The sequence below is a fragment of the Triturus cristatus genome, chromosome 4_2 (assembly GCF_964204655.1).
Source record: "Triturus cristatus chromosome 4_2, aTriCri1.1, whole genome shotgun sequence".
NCBI lineage: Eukaryota > Metazoa > Chordata > Amphibia > Caudata > Salamandridae > Triturus > Triturus cristatus.
The window spans coordinates 565,977,736-565,993,667 of record NC_140586.1 but is presented as its reverse complement, the minus strand read 5'-3'; the positions used below and the strand labels follow the sequence as shown (position 1 = coordinate 565,993,667).

The 15,932-nt window shown below is 44.9% G+C and overlaps 1 protein-coding gene across 1 annotated transcript in view; it reads right to left on the bottom strand.

The window, feature by feature from the left end:
* The window catches only part of AKNAD1 (AKNA domain containing 1), a 318,415-nt gene that overhangs the window by 214,043 nt on the left and 88,440 nt on the right, over window positions 1-15,932 (bottom strand). Inside the window, exon 6 of the mRNA XM_085600134.1 lies at window positions 5,202-5,374. Within this exon, the coding sequence (XP_085456260.1) occupies window positions 5,202-5,374 (173 nt within the window). The remainder of the gene's footprint in view (window positions 1-5,201; window positions 5,375-15,932) is intronic.

The window sequence follows — 15,932 nt, the reverse complement described above, 5'->3', positions numbered from 1 at the left end:
TCCCGCTGGAAATAGATGAGGTGCGCCATGATGAGAGGGGACGCTACATTGCCTTGGTGGGGAGAATGGAGGGCAAAGTGGTTGTCTTTGTTTCAGTGTATGTCCCACCGGGGCTACAGTCTACCACTTTTGCGGATCTGGGGCGCCTCCTCCTTGACCTTCCGGGGGGGCTTCTGGTGGTTGGGGGGGATTTCAATGCGGTGGTTTCTGGGACTATGGATCGTCACCCCCCTAGGGACCTCCCCCGGGCGCAGGCGTGGCTGTCCGGCCTTTTAGATACATTGGGATTGGTGGACTGCTGGCGCTTAAAACATCCCACGCAGCTGCAATACACCTTCCATTCGGGTGCCCATGGTAGCCTCTCACGGCTTGATCATATCCTTGTCCCTGCGGCCTATGCTGGGAGGGTGGGAGAGGTGCGCCATCTGGCGCGGGGTATTTCAGATCACTCCCCGCTCCTGTTGCACTTCGGTGTCCTCCCGAGGGGGGAGGGCAGGGTAGCTCCAATTAATGCCTGGTATCTGCGCGACCCCACTATTCGCGCTGACTTGATCAAATCCTTGCAGCGGTATTTCGAGGAGAATGTGGGGTCTGTCCCTTCGGCTATCTCCCTTTGGGAGGCCTTCAAGACAGTTATTAGGGGGGAGGCCCTCTCCTTCATATCCCATGCCCGGAGGCGCGAGCAGGAGGAGGTGACCCGAGTGGAGGCCGAAATTACGGAACTAGAGGGTGATTTGGGGAGTGTGGTGACGGATGCTGCACTGCATGTTCTACACCTTAAGCAAGCGGCCTATAGGGCCCTCGTCACGGAGGCAGCCAGGGGCCTCAGTAGAGAGCAACAGGGGCGACTGTATGATGTGGGTGATAAGGCTGGTAAATTGATTGCGTGGTTGGATAAAAAGGAGAGAGCGAGTCGTGTGGTTCCGCTGATTGAGAGGATGGATGGTGTACGTGTCACCGAGCCAGAAGCCATTGTTTCTTGCTTCGCGGATTATTTCCGCGAGGTGTACTCCCCGGTCTCCCCCTGCTCGGAGGCGGATTCTCATGCCCTGCTTCGAGATATCGCGCTGCCCTCCCTTTCGGTGGATGACAGGGAGTCGTTGGATGCTGCTCCTACCTCGGACGAAATTGCCCTCGCTATACGCTCGGTTGCATCTGGCAAGGCCATGGGCCCGAACGGCATCCCTATCGAGTTGTATAAGCTGCGACCGGACGTACTGGCACCCCACCTCCGCGCGATGTTCCTTGCGGCCCACTCGCGGGGCTCCCTCCCGCCGGACCAACGTCTGGCTACAATCGTGGTGATCCACAAGGAGGGGAAACCCCGAGACCGGGTTACCTCCTATCGGCCTATCTCGCTCTTGAATGCGGAGCCCAAAATCCTTGCCAAGGTGCTTGCCAACCGGCTGGTCGGCGTGGTGGGCGAGTTGGTCCGCCAAGACCAGTCTGGCTTTATCCCCCATCGCAACACGGCCCTCAATCTGCGGCGCTTGCACGGGGTGCTCGCGCGTGTTCCGTTTGTGCGGGAGCCGGCCATCTTGGCGTCCTTAGACGCCACCATGGCGTTTGACACGCTCGAATGGCCATACATTTGGGCGATGCTGGCGAAATTTGGTTTTGGACCGGGATTCATCAGCTGGGTCAAATTGTTGTACTCGGGCCCGTTAGCGCAGGTGGTAGTGAATGGGCGAGTCTCGGCCCCGTTCGCGCTGGGACGGGGCACGCGACAGGGTTGCCCCTTGTCGCCGCTCCTGTTTGCATTGGCCTTGGAACCCCTGGCGGAGTGGTTGCGGTGGCACCCTTCCATCCGTGGTCTCCGTTGGACCCCTGAGTATGAGGACCGCGTGTCCCTCTATGCTGATGATATCCTTTTGTACCTAGCCTCCCCGCGCAAATCCCTGATTGTCCTGGTTGATGTCCTGCGCTCCTTTGGCCGTAACTCAGGCCTTGTCATCAACTGGGCTAAATCATGTGTCTATGTGCTTTCCGGGGAGGCTCCCGTCCTCCCGCGGGGATGTCCGATCCAGATTGCCTCGCAGGGGTTTCGGTACCTGGGTGTCTATATCACGCTGGACCCGGCAGCCCGCTACGAGCGAAACTTGCTTCCCCCCCTCCAGCGCTTGAAGGAGGACGTCGCGCGCTGGCGGCACCTGCCGCTTTCGCCGCTCGGCCGGGCGGCATTGTTTAAGATGATGTCGTTGCCGCGCTTCCTGTACGCTCTCCAGAACACTATGGACCTAGTCCCGGCGCGCTACTTCCGTAAGGTGGAGAGTCTACAGCGCCGCCTGTTCTGGGACGGGAGGCCGCGTATAGCCCTGGCGAAGTTGACGCTCCCGTGGTACGACGGGGGGATTGCCCTCCCGGACATTAAGCGGTATTACTGGGCCTCCCAGCTAGCTGCAATTAATCACGGCCTCTATGGGCCCGCCTTGAACCCGGCATTTGAAATGGACAAGATGCTCCTGCCCGGTGGCGACTACAATCGAGCACTCTACTCTGGCGCGCCGGACCCCCGCTTGACGGGGCCCACGCGTGTCATGGTGCGGGTGTGGCACGCGGCCAATGCAGCTATGGGGTGGAAGGACCGTTTGACCCGGGCGTCGCCGTTGTATGCGCCTCAGCGGTTGGGCTCCCTGTGGACCTCGAAGGGCTTCGAGAAGTGGGACACGATTGGCATCAGTAAAGTGGGGGACCTCTGGACGAGAGGGGGATTTAAAACATTCGAGACGCTGCAGACGGAGTTTCAGCTGCAGGGCAGTGAATACTTTCGGTACTTGCAGGTCCGTCATGCGCTGGGCTCCGTCTTCCCAGACGCCGCCTCCATCCCGGAGTCTTCCCCCCTGGAGGATAGAGTGCTGGATGGCCACGTTCCGGATAGCACGATCTCCCTCATTTACAAAAAATTGATTAATGACCGCTCGGGCCTGCTGACCGGCCTCCGTGAGGCTTGGGTTGCCGACGGGCTGGAGTTGGACGACGAGGACTGGATTTCCGCGGTGGCCTCTCCGAAGGAGGTGGCCATACCGGCTCGCCTTCGCTTCGTCCAGCTTAAGATACTCCACCGGGTTTACATGACGGGGCCAAGGCTTCTGCGTATGGGTTATGCTGAGGATGGGTTGTGTAAGCGTGGGTGTGGTGCTTTGGCGACTTTTTTGCATATTTTGTGGGAATGCCCGAAGGTGGAGCGATTCTGGCGTGGTGTGCATGAGGTCCTGCGTCTGGTTACGCATGTCGCACTGTTGCCTGAAGCGAGGAGATGCTTGCTGAATGTGTGGGAATCAACTGATTACTCGGTTCCGCAGACGCGATGGGTGACTCTGGGATATATGATAGCTAAGCGTGACATCGCTCAACTGTGGGGATCCCAGCGTCCCCCGGCGGTGTCGGCCTGGAAAGAACATATGGATTGGTGCATGTTCCGAGAAAAGGTGGTGTATGTGGCGAGGGGCAAGCCTGGGGCGTGGGTGAAAATATGGGGCCCCTGGAACGCCTACCGCGGGGGTATTTGTGAGCCGCCACTGCTGCCTGCTGCCTCACCGGCTCCGTCCCCCTAGTTGACCCCCTCCCCCAGCCCCGGGCACAGAGTTCCCCCAGTCCTGGACTTGTTTCCCTTCCCCCTCTTCAGATTCCTGTGGATGGTCGGGGTCCCTTATTCGAGGAGCACGTGTGTTTACCTTCGATCGCGGGTTGCCTTGCGGGTGTGTTTTTTTTTTTTTCTATGTTGTTGCGTGTGTATAAAATGAAACCGTATTGTGGGCTTAGAGTCATGTGGCTTACGTCGTTGATGTCTCCTGATTTGCTTCTCTGTAACGCCAAGTGCCCTTTTGTAAGTTTGTCAGGTGCTCCTGTCACTCTAGCGGCCGGCCGGAAGGTTGTAGGCCCATACTTGTATATACTGGAGAGTGCAATAAACGGTTTCAAAAAAAAAAAAAAAAAAAGTGTACAGTGCATAAACGGAACCTAGTTACGTAAAAATAAATCTAAGAGTTGGCAGAGAAAGTTAAATATTATTGCAATGGAACAGGGAACTGATGGGACACGCCCATCTCACCATGCTGATAATCAAGCATAATGCCCTATGTTACGGTACACATCTTTAATAATAACCTTGGCGTTTTGGGGGGGGGGATACTTTCAGGATTTTCGAAGAAATGCCCCAATCCCATCTCATGGTATTTTTCCCTCAGATAATGGAGCCAAGGTATAAAGCTACCATTGGCTGACTTTCAGTGAGTGGAGGAAATTAATTATGTTATTTAAGAAGATGGACCCACGCTTCAGGGGCCTGTCTTCAGAAATAATATATGCGATGAGAAGTCCAAAAAACTAACATGGCGGACCTGGATAATTTTTTTTCAGAAGTCACTCTGGGACTTCCCCAAAATGTGTGACTGGCTTTTACTCAACTGCATCCAAGCTTGGAATGACACAAACTGTGTCCTAGTAGGTGCCCATGCTGGATTTGTAAAAGGGCTGGGAACAGCCGATCAGGCCCTCGGCTACACTGTGTAAAGTGCAGCCATAGTAAGAAAAATCCCCTATATCTGACCTTGGTTGACTTAAAGGCAGCGTGTGATTCATCCAAATAATGATAGAGCCCCAAGCAGTGTTTGGAACGCTATCATTATTTGGATGAATCACACGCTCCTTTTGTATAGATTGCAGTCTTTAATTTGGTCACTAGCCCCAAACTCTGGAAGGCAGTACAACAAATTGGAAATGTATCAGTCCCTATTAACTGATATAAAAGGGCTTCACATCACAACAATGCCTGGCAGTTTTGAGACTGCATCACGCATTCACCAATACTGTGTATTCGCCCCTCTTTCATTTAGCTTCTTGTTCTTCTTTTGATATAGGATATATGGGGAAGCCCAACTTCGATGATCCAAAATTGCGTGTCACAAAAGCGCCTATGCTCTTCTATGCAGATGATGCAGTGTTGTTGATGTTAAATGAGTACTCGATGAACAGGCCGCTGGACAGATTTGTTCATTTTCACATGGGGAAGGAGCTGCCCATTAAGGTTTCAAAATCAAAAGTCATGTTGATGAAACCTGCCCCCCCCCACCCACCTTATAACATTAAAGAGGCCCTGTGACTTCCTGATCCCCTCCATTCCAGGGACCAGGAACCCTGCAGCCGATGCAATGTCACTTAGATATGCCAGGTTACAATGAAATGTCATATGTTCCACTTACCCTTTATTATCAGTTGGCTGCTTCTTTGTTTCTTGAAGATTTCCCCCAAAGCCCTCAGGTGATCGTCTTTGGGTATCAGCAAAGACAGGCTGGTGACTGCCACTTGACAAATCTTCAGTTTGATCTGGGATCATGTGGGTTGGATTGCTTTTTTCAGGGTCATCGTTTGTCACCTATGATGGAATGACAATCATTTTCTGTTCTTGGAGGGATTCTATAGCTGTCGGGCTCTGAATGAAACAGCAATGATCTTAAAATAGGTTCAGAACAACAAGGGAACAGCCAACCCGTACAAACACCCGGGGTTTGTGATGCACCTCCCACTGGGTAAGAAAACTGAAACAGTAAATCCTTACAAAATATCCCTCAGAGTCTTAAACTAAACACAGAAACCTTATGCTCACACTGTGTGCAACTCCACTGCCCCTGCCGTTCCTCTGGGGCGGTTCAACGAACCAACAAACAGTTTAACGGAGCCTAGCCCCACAAACTTGTTTAGAGGTGAAATATAAGCGGAAATAATGATGTAAAGGCTGATGTGCACATCAGCCTTTACATCATTATTTTCGTCGGAGTTGGATTTGGGCCCGATCGAAACAATTCGAATAGGTAAGATGGTTCCGCTTATATTTCACCTCTTAACAGGTTTGTGGGGCTGGGCTCCGTTGGAGTTACTCTCTTGAGAGAAAATATACGCTCTCATATGAACTATAATAGGTTACATGTAGTACATTGTTATTATTATGATAATGTATAATTTACAGCGGATTGTTTTTGCTGCTTAAATAGATCGATTTTCTCTAAGTTTTGCAGGCATTGGAGACATATCTTGTCTTTGCCTGTGAATGCTACATTTGAGGTGACTTTCGCACGGGAGTAACTAGCGGAACAAACCGGACGACCTCTTTAGAATTTTCGAGTTGAAATTTTGAAGCACAGATTATTTCTGGTAGGTGTCTCCTGCAATATTCAATTGTGGGGGTTACACAGTATCAAAAATACCATAAGACTAATTGCATATCATAAATTGGGACTGGGTTATGGTCTCCTCCTAGTCTCTATGGTTATTCCCCTTTTCTACCTTTTTGTCTGTAATGTTTAACATTTAAGTTATGAGGTGAAAAACGTGTAGCCATTAGGTGATATTATTATGAATAAATTGATTTTGCCACAAAGGGCTGTAATAAATAATCTGGTGCCAGAGGGCAAGCTAAAAGTGTTTTGATGACATGAAGTTTGACTGGTGCTCAGCAAGTAGGAATACGTTCATGTATGGATTGTCCTAAAGTAATTAAAAGGACTAGTTTTAATATTATGAACACATATTGAAGTATGTGGATTAGGAGTATGGAATAAAAGCATTCTAAAAAACTCCATTTGCAGTATGGTTCTCCTGTCTTTGAATTTAAATTGAATGTTTGTATATTTATTTATATGTATTATATTTTATTATATATATGTTTTTAAATGTGTTTTACCGCCCTGATGAAGTTCTTCTAATAGAACGAAACGCGTTGGCTGCTTGGTGTATGTTTTTCAAAATCAAAGAAGAATAAAGAAATTTGAGTACTTTCGACACTGGATGGACATTCATAAATTCATTTTTGGACATTACTATTGGGTGGTGCAACCTATAGTTGGTAAAATGATCTTAAAATAGGTATTTACAATCAAGACAAAGAGTAATTATGTGCTTAGTGGTTACACTTCATATAAATTACATTCACAGTCATACAACCTAACACAGTATCTTTTTTCAGGAACTGATGATAAATGTAAACAGATGAAACAAATATTTTCATCTCCTTAGTGTCCTCTGCATGAGTGTCTTCCAGTGGCCTTGAATTATCACTTACATTTACTACTTAATAACTTGTAAAAAGAAGGTATTATAGCTTCTCGTTACCTCTCTTCTTCTTTCTTATACATCAACCACCCTCATTATTCTTTCTAACTCCCCATTACACTACCCAGCTGATAAGTAATATTTGGCTCCATTTTTACCTGTTCACATCATGCTGCATAATCTTATGAACATGTGTTATTTTACATTTTTAACACTAAGACTGTTATTCCAAACTTCATATCTCTTTTAAGAACTATCATTATTTAGTTTTTAAGTAGCTTGACATTATTTTGATCGGTTCAGCATGAGTCATTCGCAGACACTACACTTCGCTCGGACCATAGTTAGTCTGTGGAGACCAATAAGTCAGTTCACTAGAGCACCATCTTTGCAGCCTAGTAATCTCTGTCGTGATGTCAGAGTAGTGAAAAATCACTGCTCTGATGTCAAAGAAATGAATAATGTTTCAATTACATAATTGTAATCCTCTTTATTCCTACATTCATCATACTCTCCCCCCCCGTTACTACTTTTGAGGAATACCAAAGTCACATTGGCCTTCGAATGAACATAAAAGAAGAACAAACTATACAAGACACTAATAATTCTGCAAACACAACCCAAATTTATTAGTGAATCAAAATCTAAAACATCACAGAAATATAAAAAACGAATTAAAACAGACTAGAAGTCAGAACCCCCGTCCAAAATACCAACCCTCCAAACCTACATTATGAAGATGATAATGAGTGACAAAGGTATGAGGTGAAGGACAAGGGGCTGCCCTATACATCTCTGATATGAAAACTCTCTGAATATCTGCTAGAGAAGCTGACATAGCTGCTGTAGATATACCCCAAATGCTATCATGTATAGAGCAGTTTGTGTAAAAAAAAATAGCAAAAGAATGTGTACACGGAATCCCTTCCTTTCAAAAATAGACGTAGGCTTGCACCCTTAACCAATACCAAAAAAAGGTATAGCTATGACCAAATAATTCAAAATTTCTTCCTAACATCTAAGGGTGCGAAGGGGCCTCTTATGAAATGAAGGGGACAGAAAAAACACAGGTAGCATAATCTCTTCATCTCTATGAACAATAGATGCAACCTTTGGGAGAAATTTAGGATTAGATTTCAAAATTATTGCATTTTATAGGATTCTGAGGAAAGAATGTCTGCAAACCATGTTAGAAAACTAGAACACATTTCCAAATTACAAATCCTAGACAAAGCTGAGTAAAAATATCAGCCGCACCTTTTTCAGAAACACTTGGTCAGGGTTTGACTTACAGCTGGGGCATTGCTCTGAAAAATTAGCATGCTCACCAACCCTCACGTAGAACATTTCCCGACCTTAGACAATCCCTAAATCCCAATTGGTGACCTTTCCTGCGGGCAACTGCTCAATGTCTTTATCCCACTCTATAATGCCCTAAGTCACCCCTAAAGGCCAGCCAATACAGCGGGTCAAAACTACTGCAGTTGGGTTGGTCTCCATCGGGCACACTTTTGACAAGGAAAAGACTGCACTTCCCAAGTCTTGGGGTGTGTCCCTCGGGCACAGTTACTGTCCTCTCGTGGAGGTTTCAAATGCTTGTCAAAAGATTAGACTTAAGAGTTCATCAGATTTCAATTTGAAAAACTTTATTTGTCATCGTTTTTTTTGGCGTGGGTTTTAATCACATTACGGTGAACAGAGACATGGATGGCGAGATCCCAGATCCCAATGCATTTCGGCGTAAGCCTTCATCAGGGGGAATCTACGATTTAGCAAGAAGATAAAATGAAATGAATACTGTGTGTAGGAACAATAAAACATGTAGTGATTATTTACTCTCAGTGAATGATGGGATGTGAACATGAATTTAAAAGTGAAACGAAAAGTCCGTAGTGAAGATATATCTGTGAACAGACTCGTGATGAAAAAATACTCGCGACTGTGTGGTTCCGTGTTGCGAAGTTTTAACGTGACAAAACGTGCAAAAATACTCGCGGTTGTGTAGTTCCGTGTTGGGAAGTTTTAACGTGACAAAACGTGCAAACGTGCCGGGAAGACTGGTCAAAATGCTATCTAAGGTGTAGGAAGTTAGTAAGTTTTAATAAACGGCTACTGAGATGTTAAATTGCGTCCCGTATGAACATGCAGGTCACAACACATAAAATATTCTTACCAGGTGCTGAAAAAGCCTCTACGTTTCTTCCGTATGTGGTGTTCCGCATTTTGTGTTTGTACGCGGGTGGTTTTAAGTGTTCGGGAAGTTGAACGTGAATAACGTACACCGAGGGGGTGGGCATAAAGGTAGACATAGGACTGTGGCGATGTGAAAACCGTGAACGGACTATACTAATGGAGTTAGTTAGATTCAGGAAAAAAAGTGAAATGTAGTGGTACTGTTAATGTGATAAAAACAAGTGTGGATATGGACATAAACGGTATGAATGGAAAGGTCAAAAAAAAGGTATGGTGACAAGTTGAAGTAGGAACCTTTAGGAACAGAAGCGTCAGTGATGATGAATTATACAGGTGAGTATGGAAACAGGGTAATTGATGTGTATACGATAGTTAATAAGAGAATAAAAAGAAATAAAACAAGGATTATAAAGCTAAACATGCATCAGCAATAACTTTCCTTTAGGACAACACATATAGTACGAAATCACAGGTAACATGAAAATTCAATGCGATCATTTAAGCCATCCGGTTTCATTGAATTCAAATAATAAATCCAGTGGTTTTCTCTTTGTAGTATGAAGTTACGATTGTCTCTTCCTTCTTTTTTGGTGACCATTTCAAGTATACAAAATTTCAATTGGCTAACATTATGTCCAACTTCCATAAAGTGTTGAGCAACCGATGATTTAAGTTGTTTAGTCCTGATGTTAGATTTGTGCTCGTTGAGTCTCACTTTCATCTTTCTTTCGGTTTGTCCGACATAAACCTTGCCACAAGGGCATTTGAGCATGTAGATAACATTAGATGTATCACAGGTTGCCGTTAGCCTCAGTTTGATTTTATGTCCCCTCATGGGGTGTGTGATGTGATCTCCTTTTATGATATTATTGCAATTGTTGCAGTTCAAGCAAGGGACAGTTCCTTTGAATGAAGTTGGTGTAATCGGATGGTCTTGTTGTTTTAGAATTTCGCCGATGTTTTTGTTTCTGGTATAAGCGAAAATTGGTTCCTCGTCAAAAATATGGTTGAAGTCCTGCTCAAGTTTAAGTAGTTGCCAGTGTTTTTTGATTATTCGTTTGTAGCTTGTGCTCATAGTGGAATACTTAGAAACTACCGTGATTTGGTTGCTAGTTGGTTTGGATTGTGTAGTAAGAAGCTGATCTCTGGTCTTGATGGTTGATCTTTCTTTCGCTTTTAGTAGTACCTGATCAGGATAACCACGAGATTTGAATCTTTGTGTGAGGATGTTGAGCTGGTCCGAAGATTTGATTGAGTTGGATACAATTCTTTTTACCCGTAACATTTGCGAATATGGTAAGTGTTGTTTAAGTGATGGCGGGTGGAAGCTTTGGTAATGGAGTGTATTATTCCTGTCGGTACTTTTCCTATACAGGTTGGTTTCAAATCCTGTGGATGTTTTGGTGATGGTGACGTCCAGGAAGGTGATGGAATCTGGATGAATGTTGAAAGTGAATTGTAATCGTTGGTCAATATGATTGAGGTCTTCTAAAAGGTTTTTGAGAGTTTGGTCCGAACCTTTCCATATGATGAAAATATCATCAATGAACCTGAGGTATATCTTTAGGTGGTTTATCCATGTGGGTATAGTAAGAATATGGTCTTCTTCGAATTGCTTCATGAAAATATTGGCATACGCTGGAGCTGCGCAATTTCCCATAGATGTGCCCGTTAGTTGTTGGTACCATTCATTGTTGTGTTCAAAATAGCTGTGGAAGAGGGTGAATTGCATTAATTCCATAAGGAAGACCTGTAGGTTGTGTGGATATTCCGAGTGCAATAGTGCCTGTTCAATGGCCTCCAGACCCATCTGGAGAAATTTAGGATTAGATTTCAAAATTATTGCATTTTATAGGATTCTGAGGAAAGAATGTCTGCAAACTATGTTAGAAAACTAGAACACATTTCCAAATTACAAATCCTAGACAAAGCTGAGTAAAAATATCAGCCGCACCTTTTTCAGAAACACTTGGTCAGGGTTTGACTTACAGCTGGGGCATTGCTCTGAAAAATTAGCATGCTCACCAACCCTCACGTAGAACATTTCCCGACCTTAGACAATCCCTAAATCCCAATTGGTGACCTTTCCTGCGGGCAACTGCTCAATGTCTTTATCCCACTCTATAATGCCCTAAGTCACCCCTAAAGGCCAGCCAATACAGCGGGTCAAAACTACTGCAGTTGGGTTGGTCTCCATCGGGCACACTTTTGACAAGCACACGCCTGCTAACTTATAGCACAGATATCAAGGGGGCCACTATAGGCAACCAGCTAAATCACACAGCAAATTAAAAGTCAAAAAATAAAGATAAATGTAAGCTGACCCTTCCACACATTGAAGAAGCATTTACTGTCAAGCACCTGAATATCGCAATTATAGAAAATATAAAGTCTCCTTAATTGTCTCTGTTCTATTACACTATCACTGCTTAACATCCAGAAACACCATGCCTTCTATCCAAAGAAAACTGCTAATTCTCAGCAACAGGCTTCCAGATTTGAAAAGCTCAAGCCTACCTCCTTCAACAATAGTACCCACAATTCCACCACAGCTAAATCTCCAGCAGCACAGAAAGTTTGGAATATATTCTGTCTGTGGCAATGCGTCTTGAGGAAAATTGATTCATAGTGCGTCCTTCCACCTCAGCAGGTACAGTCGCTCAGCGAGCCTTCCTGGTGCCTACATAGCCTTTTCAGGGCTGCTGTATTCTCTATACCCATTCTCTACACTTCCTTTTATAGTGTCCAGGTAAAATTACTTTGTGTTCTCATGACACATGGGGGATGCTCATTAAGCACAAGCACAAGCACCTGTTTCATCAGCCTAGTGATTGGTGCTTAATTTTCTTTGGTCAAGTCTTCAGTATAACATAGGATCAATGTTTACCATCAAAGTGTTGTCAAAGACTTCACTGCATTGTAATAGGGAGATGTGAAATGCTACTCCTGGTGTATGTATGCCAGATAAAACCAGTTTATTTGCACAGCTACAGGAAGGAATGATTATTTGCCCCTTACGCAGAGACTTATATTCATAATGTGTGCTATTTACTAACAATAATATTTCCCAATCCTCAGCTACTCGTCACCCTGTTGGCAGAAGGGCTTGCAAGGTGAGTTTCCGACATTGAGTATCCCCTTTTTTACCGAGAAATATACAGGCTCTAGATGTGTCCCATCTCAGATGACCTCAGAGCATCTAATTTCATGATGGCGGCAATTTTTATAAACAGAAAGTAGCTCTTAACACTCAATCCTCGTCAACAGAGCATGTAACACCCTAATCACCTAACGGGTTCTCTACAAAATGAGGATCTATATTTCACTGCAATTTTCCTAGCAATACAATATTTCTACATTTATTATTTAAATCCTTCACCATTGAAACCAAGGACCTGATCCCTAGGATTTCTTGCTTAAAGGAGAGTGGTATGAAACACGCCATGCCAATAAACTATTTTGTTAATATGTTTTTCTATTTCCCAATGCATTGAAAGACAAAAATATCAATTTGCAATTATAAATTATTTGAAATTGAGTAAAAGGGCATATTCCTTATCTTCTAGATGTGTGACCAGGCAAGGTTACCCTAATTCGTAATCAGTCACTTTTTCTTCAAGATGTTTGGGTGAGGTTGGAGTGGCTTGGTGAGTGTGGAGTAAGACACTTTCCAGTGTCTCACCCTGATGGCAACTGACTATCTGCACCATCCTGGTTCTTTCCCTACAATGGAGACTGGCTCTTAGCATCTGGTGATCATGGGTGACAGCTGGGCACTGCAGTGGCCTACAGGGGAGCATCTTCTTGACACACCAGCAGGGGTGTTGACATTTTAAATAATCTACTTGTCCACAGGACAAAATGCAACATAAATCTACATGTCCTGTCAGACAATCAACTTGTCCCACCTACTCCCAAATCAATTATGTGGGCTGACACAGAAACATGAATGGATTTTTGTTTTAATAAAACTGACCTGCGATATCAATGATTTGCAAATATATTGAAGTAAAACAACTTTATTGCTGAGAAAAGTTACATTCTCCTTAAGTACTGATGAAACACAACAATAAATGATCTTGAATAACTGACTTCAGGTACGGTAGTTTGGGGATACTAGTCCAGAAACAGCATGTTTGCACATCCATCCATGCTGGTTGTATGTGGAAACATCTACTACAGAAACATCATGCTGCCAAAATGCTGAGAACCAAAATATAGAGTCTGGAGTTAAGAATAGTAAATCTTTGCTTACCAATTACCTGCTCAATACATCGGTCCTCAATATTTTGAATATACATTCTGGTAGCATGATATTCTGAAGTCAAAATGAAGGTGGAGTACCGCAGTGTTGCAGTTAAAAGGAAATGAATAAGAAATTCTGTGCAGTTGGGGAGGTGCTGTCTGCCTGCTTCCAGCCTAATAGGTTCTTCCCCTTTCGTCTTGCCTTACTGACATACTCACTTCACATACACACAATCCAACTGCAATGACGCACACTCCTGGAAACTCAAACCACCCCATGAGACAGACACATAACTACACTACAGGTGCATAGACTGATACATCACATACTGTACAACCCCACGCTGGCACACACCCCTATAGACATACTCCCTCCCTGACATAAACACACCCACTATAGATAGACCCAAGCTCTCCCTATTTACAGGCAAAACCCCCCAGGGTAGACCGAGACAAACTCCTGTATGGACACACAACCTCTGTGCAGACACACACCCACCGCAGACATACATGTCCACACAAAACACAGTGGCGTAATGATAATGGAGGGGGCCCCCCTGCAAGGTAAGTGGAGGGGCCCCCTACGGACTCTATCAGGAGTTCTCTGACCAAAGTGCTGTGCTGAGGGGGCCCCCTGGAGCTTGGGGGCAGCAAGCACTGTGGGGCTGCAGGGGCCTGTGTTACGCCCCTGTACAGACACACATACACATCCTGCAGAGACATTCTGACATTATGCACAGACACAGAACTCCTGTAGACAGGCGACACATCCCCGGTAGATTGACACAGAGAGTCACCCAAGGCACAAAGATACTTCCTTCACATAAGCTTGCTTGCACATCCCGGCAAGACTTGAATGCCCAGCAGACACACGCTATGCACACTGTAAGCACCAATTACCTGCAGCGGTCCTACTCTCAAGCATACCAACTTCCTATACACTTCCCAAACAGTAGAGGTTGCTGCCTAGATCAGGGGATGACCAGGGGTGTAACACAGGCCCCGCAGCCCCCACATTGCGGGGGGGGGGGCACGCTCCAGGGGCCCCTCACTCAGCAAAGCCAAGGCAAGTCTCTTCCTTTTTCCACCGCAGATCAAGAGAGAGTGTGAAGCTCAGGTCCACGTGACACTATTGGTCACATGCATTATTTGTGCTAACAAACAAGCCTTCACAGGCTCATTGGCGCGCTGACTGGAAGTGGAATCTCCTGCTATCCTGCCTGCCCCCGGGGAAGGCATCACTGCTGCTTAAGGCGGGCCCGCCGAAAAACAACATTCAGGGGGGTCTTCGAATCACTGAAAACTGCTGCAAGCGAGAGCAAGCACTGTTGAGGGGAGCTGCCAGTGGCTCGCCGTGTGCTCTGAGACAGCTTTAAACTGCAGCTCTGGAATGGCAGCACTCGGGTGAGTCATGCATTCTGCATAGAGTTCACACCCTTCCAAGAGAAAATTCCCAGCCATTACTTGTTATTTTAAGAGTCTGCAAAGGCCTGGATCCTGGACATGCCTTATACTAACTGGAAACAAAATCGTATTTAGTCATTTGTAATGTGCAATTTCTGTGTTTGTTTACTTTAAGTATCAGTTGGTCTGAATACATTTAAGGGTGCTTTCTATTTATATGTGTGAAATATACAGATAAACGGTAAAAATATGTACCAGCTGTGATGTTGCTTATTATTTTACTGGCTGGAACATCAACATATCAACCCTGTGTTTTTTCGATCTCAGCAGCACGTACTTCACTGTACTAACAGGACGCAATAAAATTCAATATTAAAGCTTGACAAGGGGAAACCCGTAAGGTAGGAAGGACCCAGGGTGCTTACTATTTTGAAAAACAAGAGGTCCTTCAAAAACAATGCAACATGCGATAAATATAGACCAGAATCGGCTCTATATCACTTGTACAATGCCCAGCCGGACATTGAAGTTTTAATGATCAATAGAATTAATTTCTGACATACAAATAGAATGTAGAGTGGGACACAGTCCTGTGTCCTTACCAACTGAACAGAAAGTACAGACAGTCAAACACAAGAAACATACATCAGGCTGAAGAATGAAGCTTATAGCCAGTACGAAATACAAGGGCAAGCTTTCTTAAAGGTACAATGTCATGCACAATTTTTAACAAATGCGTTTAAAATGCATGTTTGTACATGGGGTCGACGACGTTTCGATCTATTCAACCAATACATAGATAAAATTCAATAGCATCTGGGTGTGAGGCATTTTATGACGATGATTGCTTTACTTTTCTATGTTCTTGGTACACAAATAGTTTTGTATCAGTATTTTAACCTTCCATTTCATGTTTTTGAAGCAGTTGAAAGATATTTTATGGCTTTTCATTGATCAAAGGGGTATAATTTCTAATACTTATTTATTTCCTTGCACTTCATTGCTTGGTTTTGCTCGAAGGAAAATGACACACTAAGTGTCAC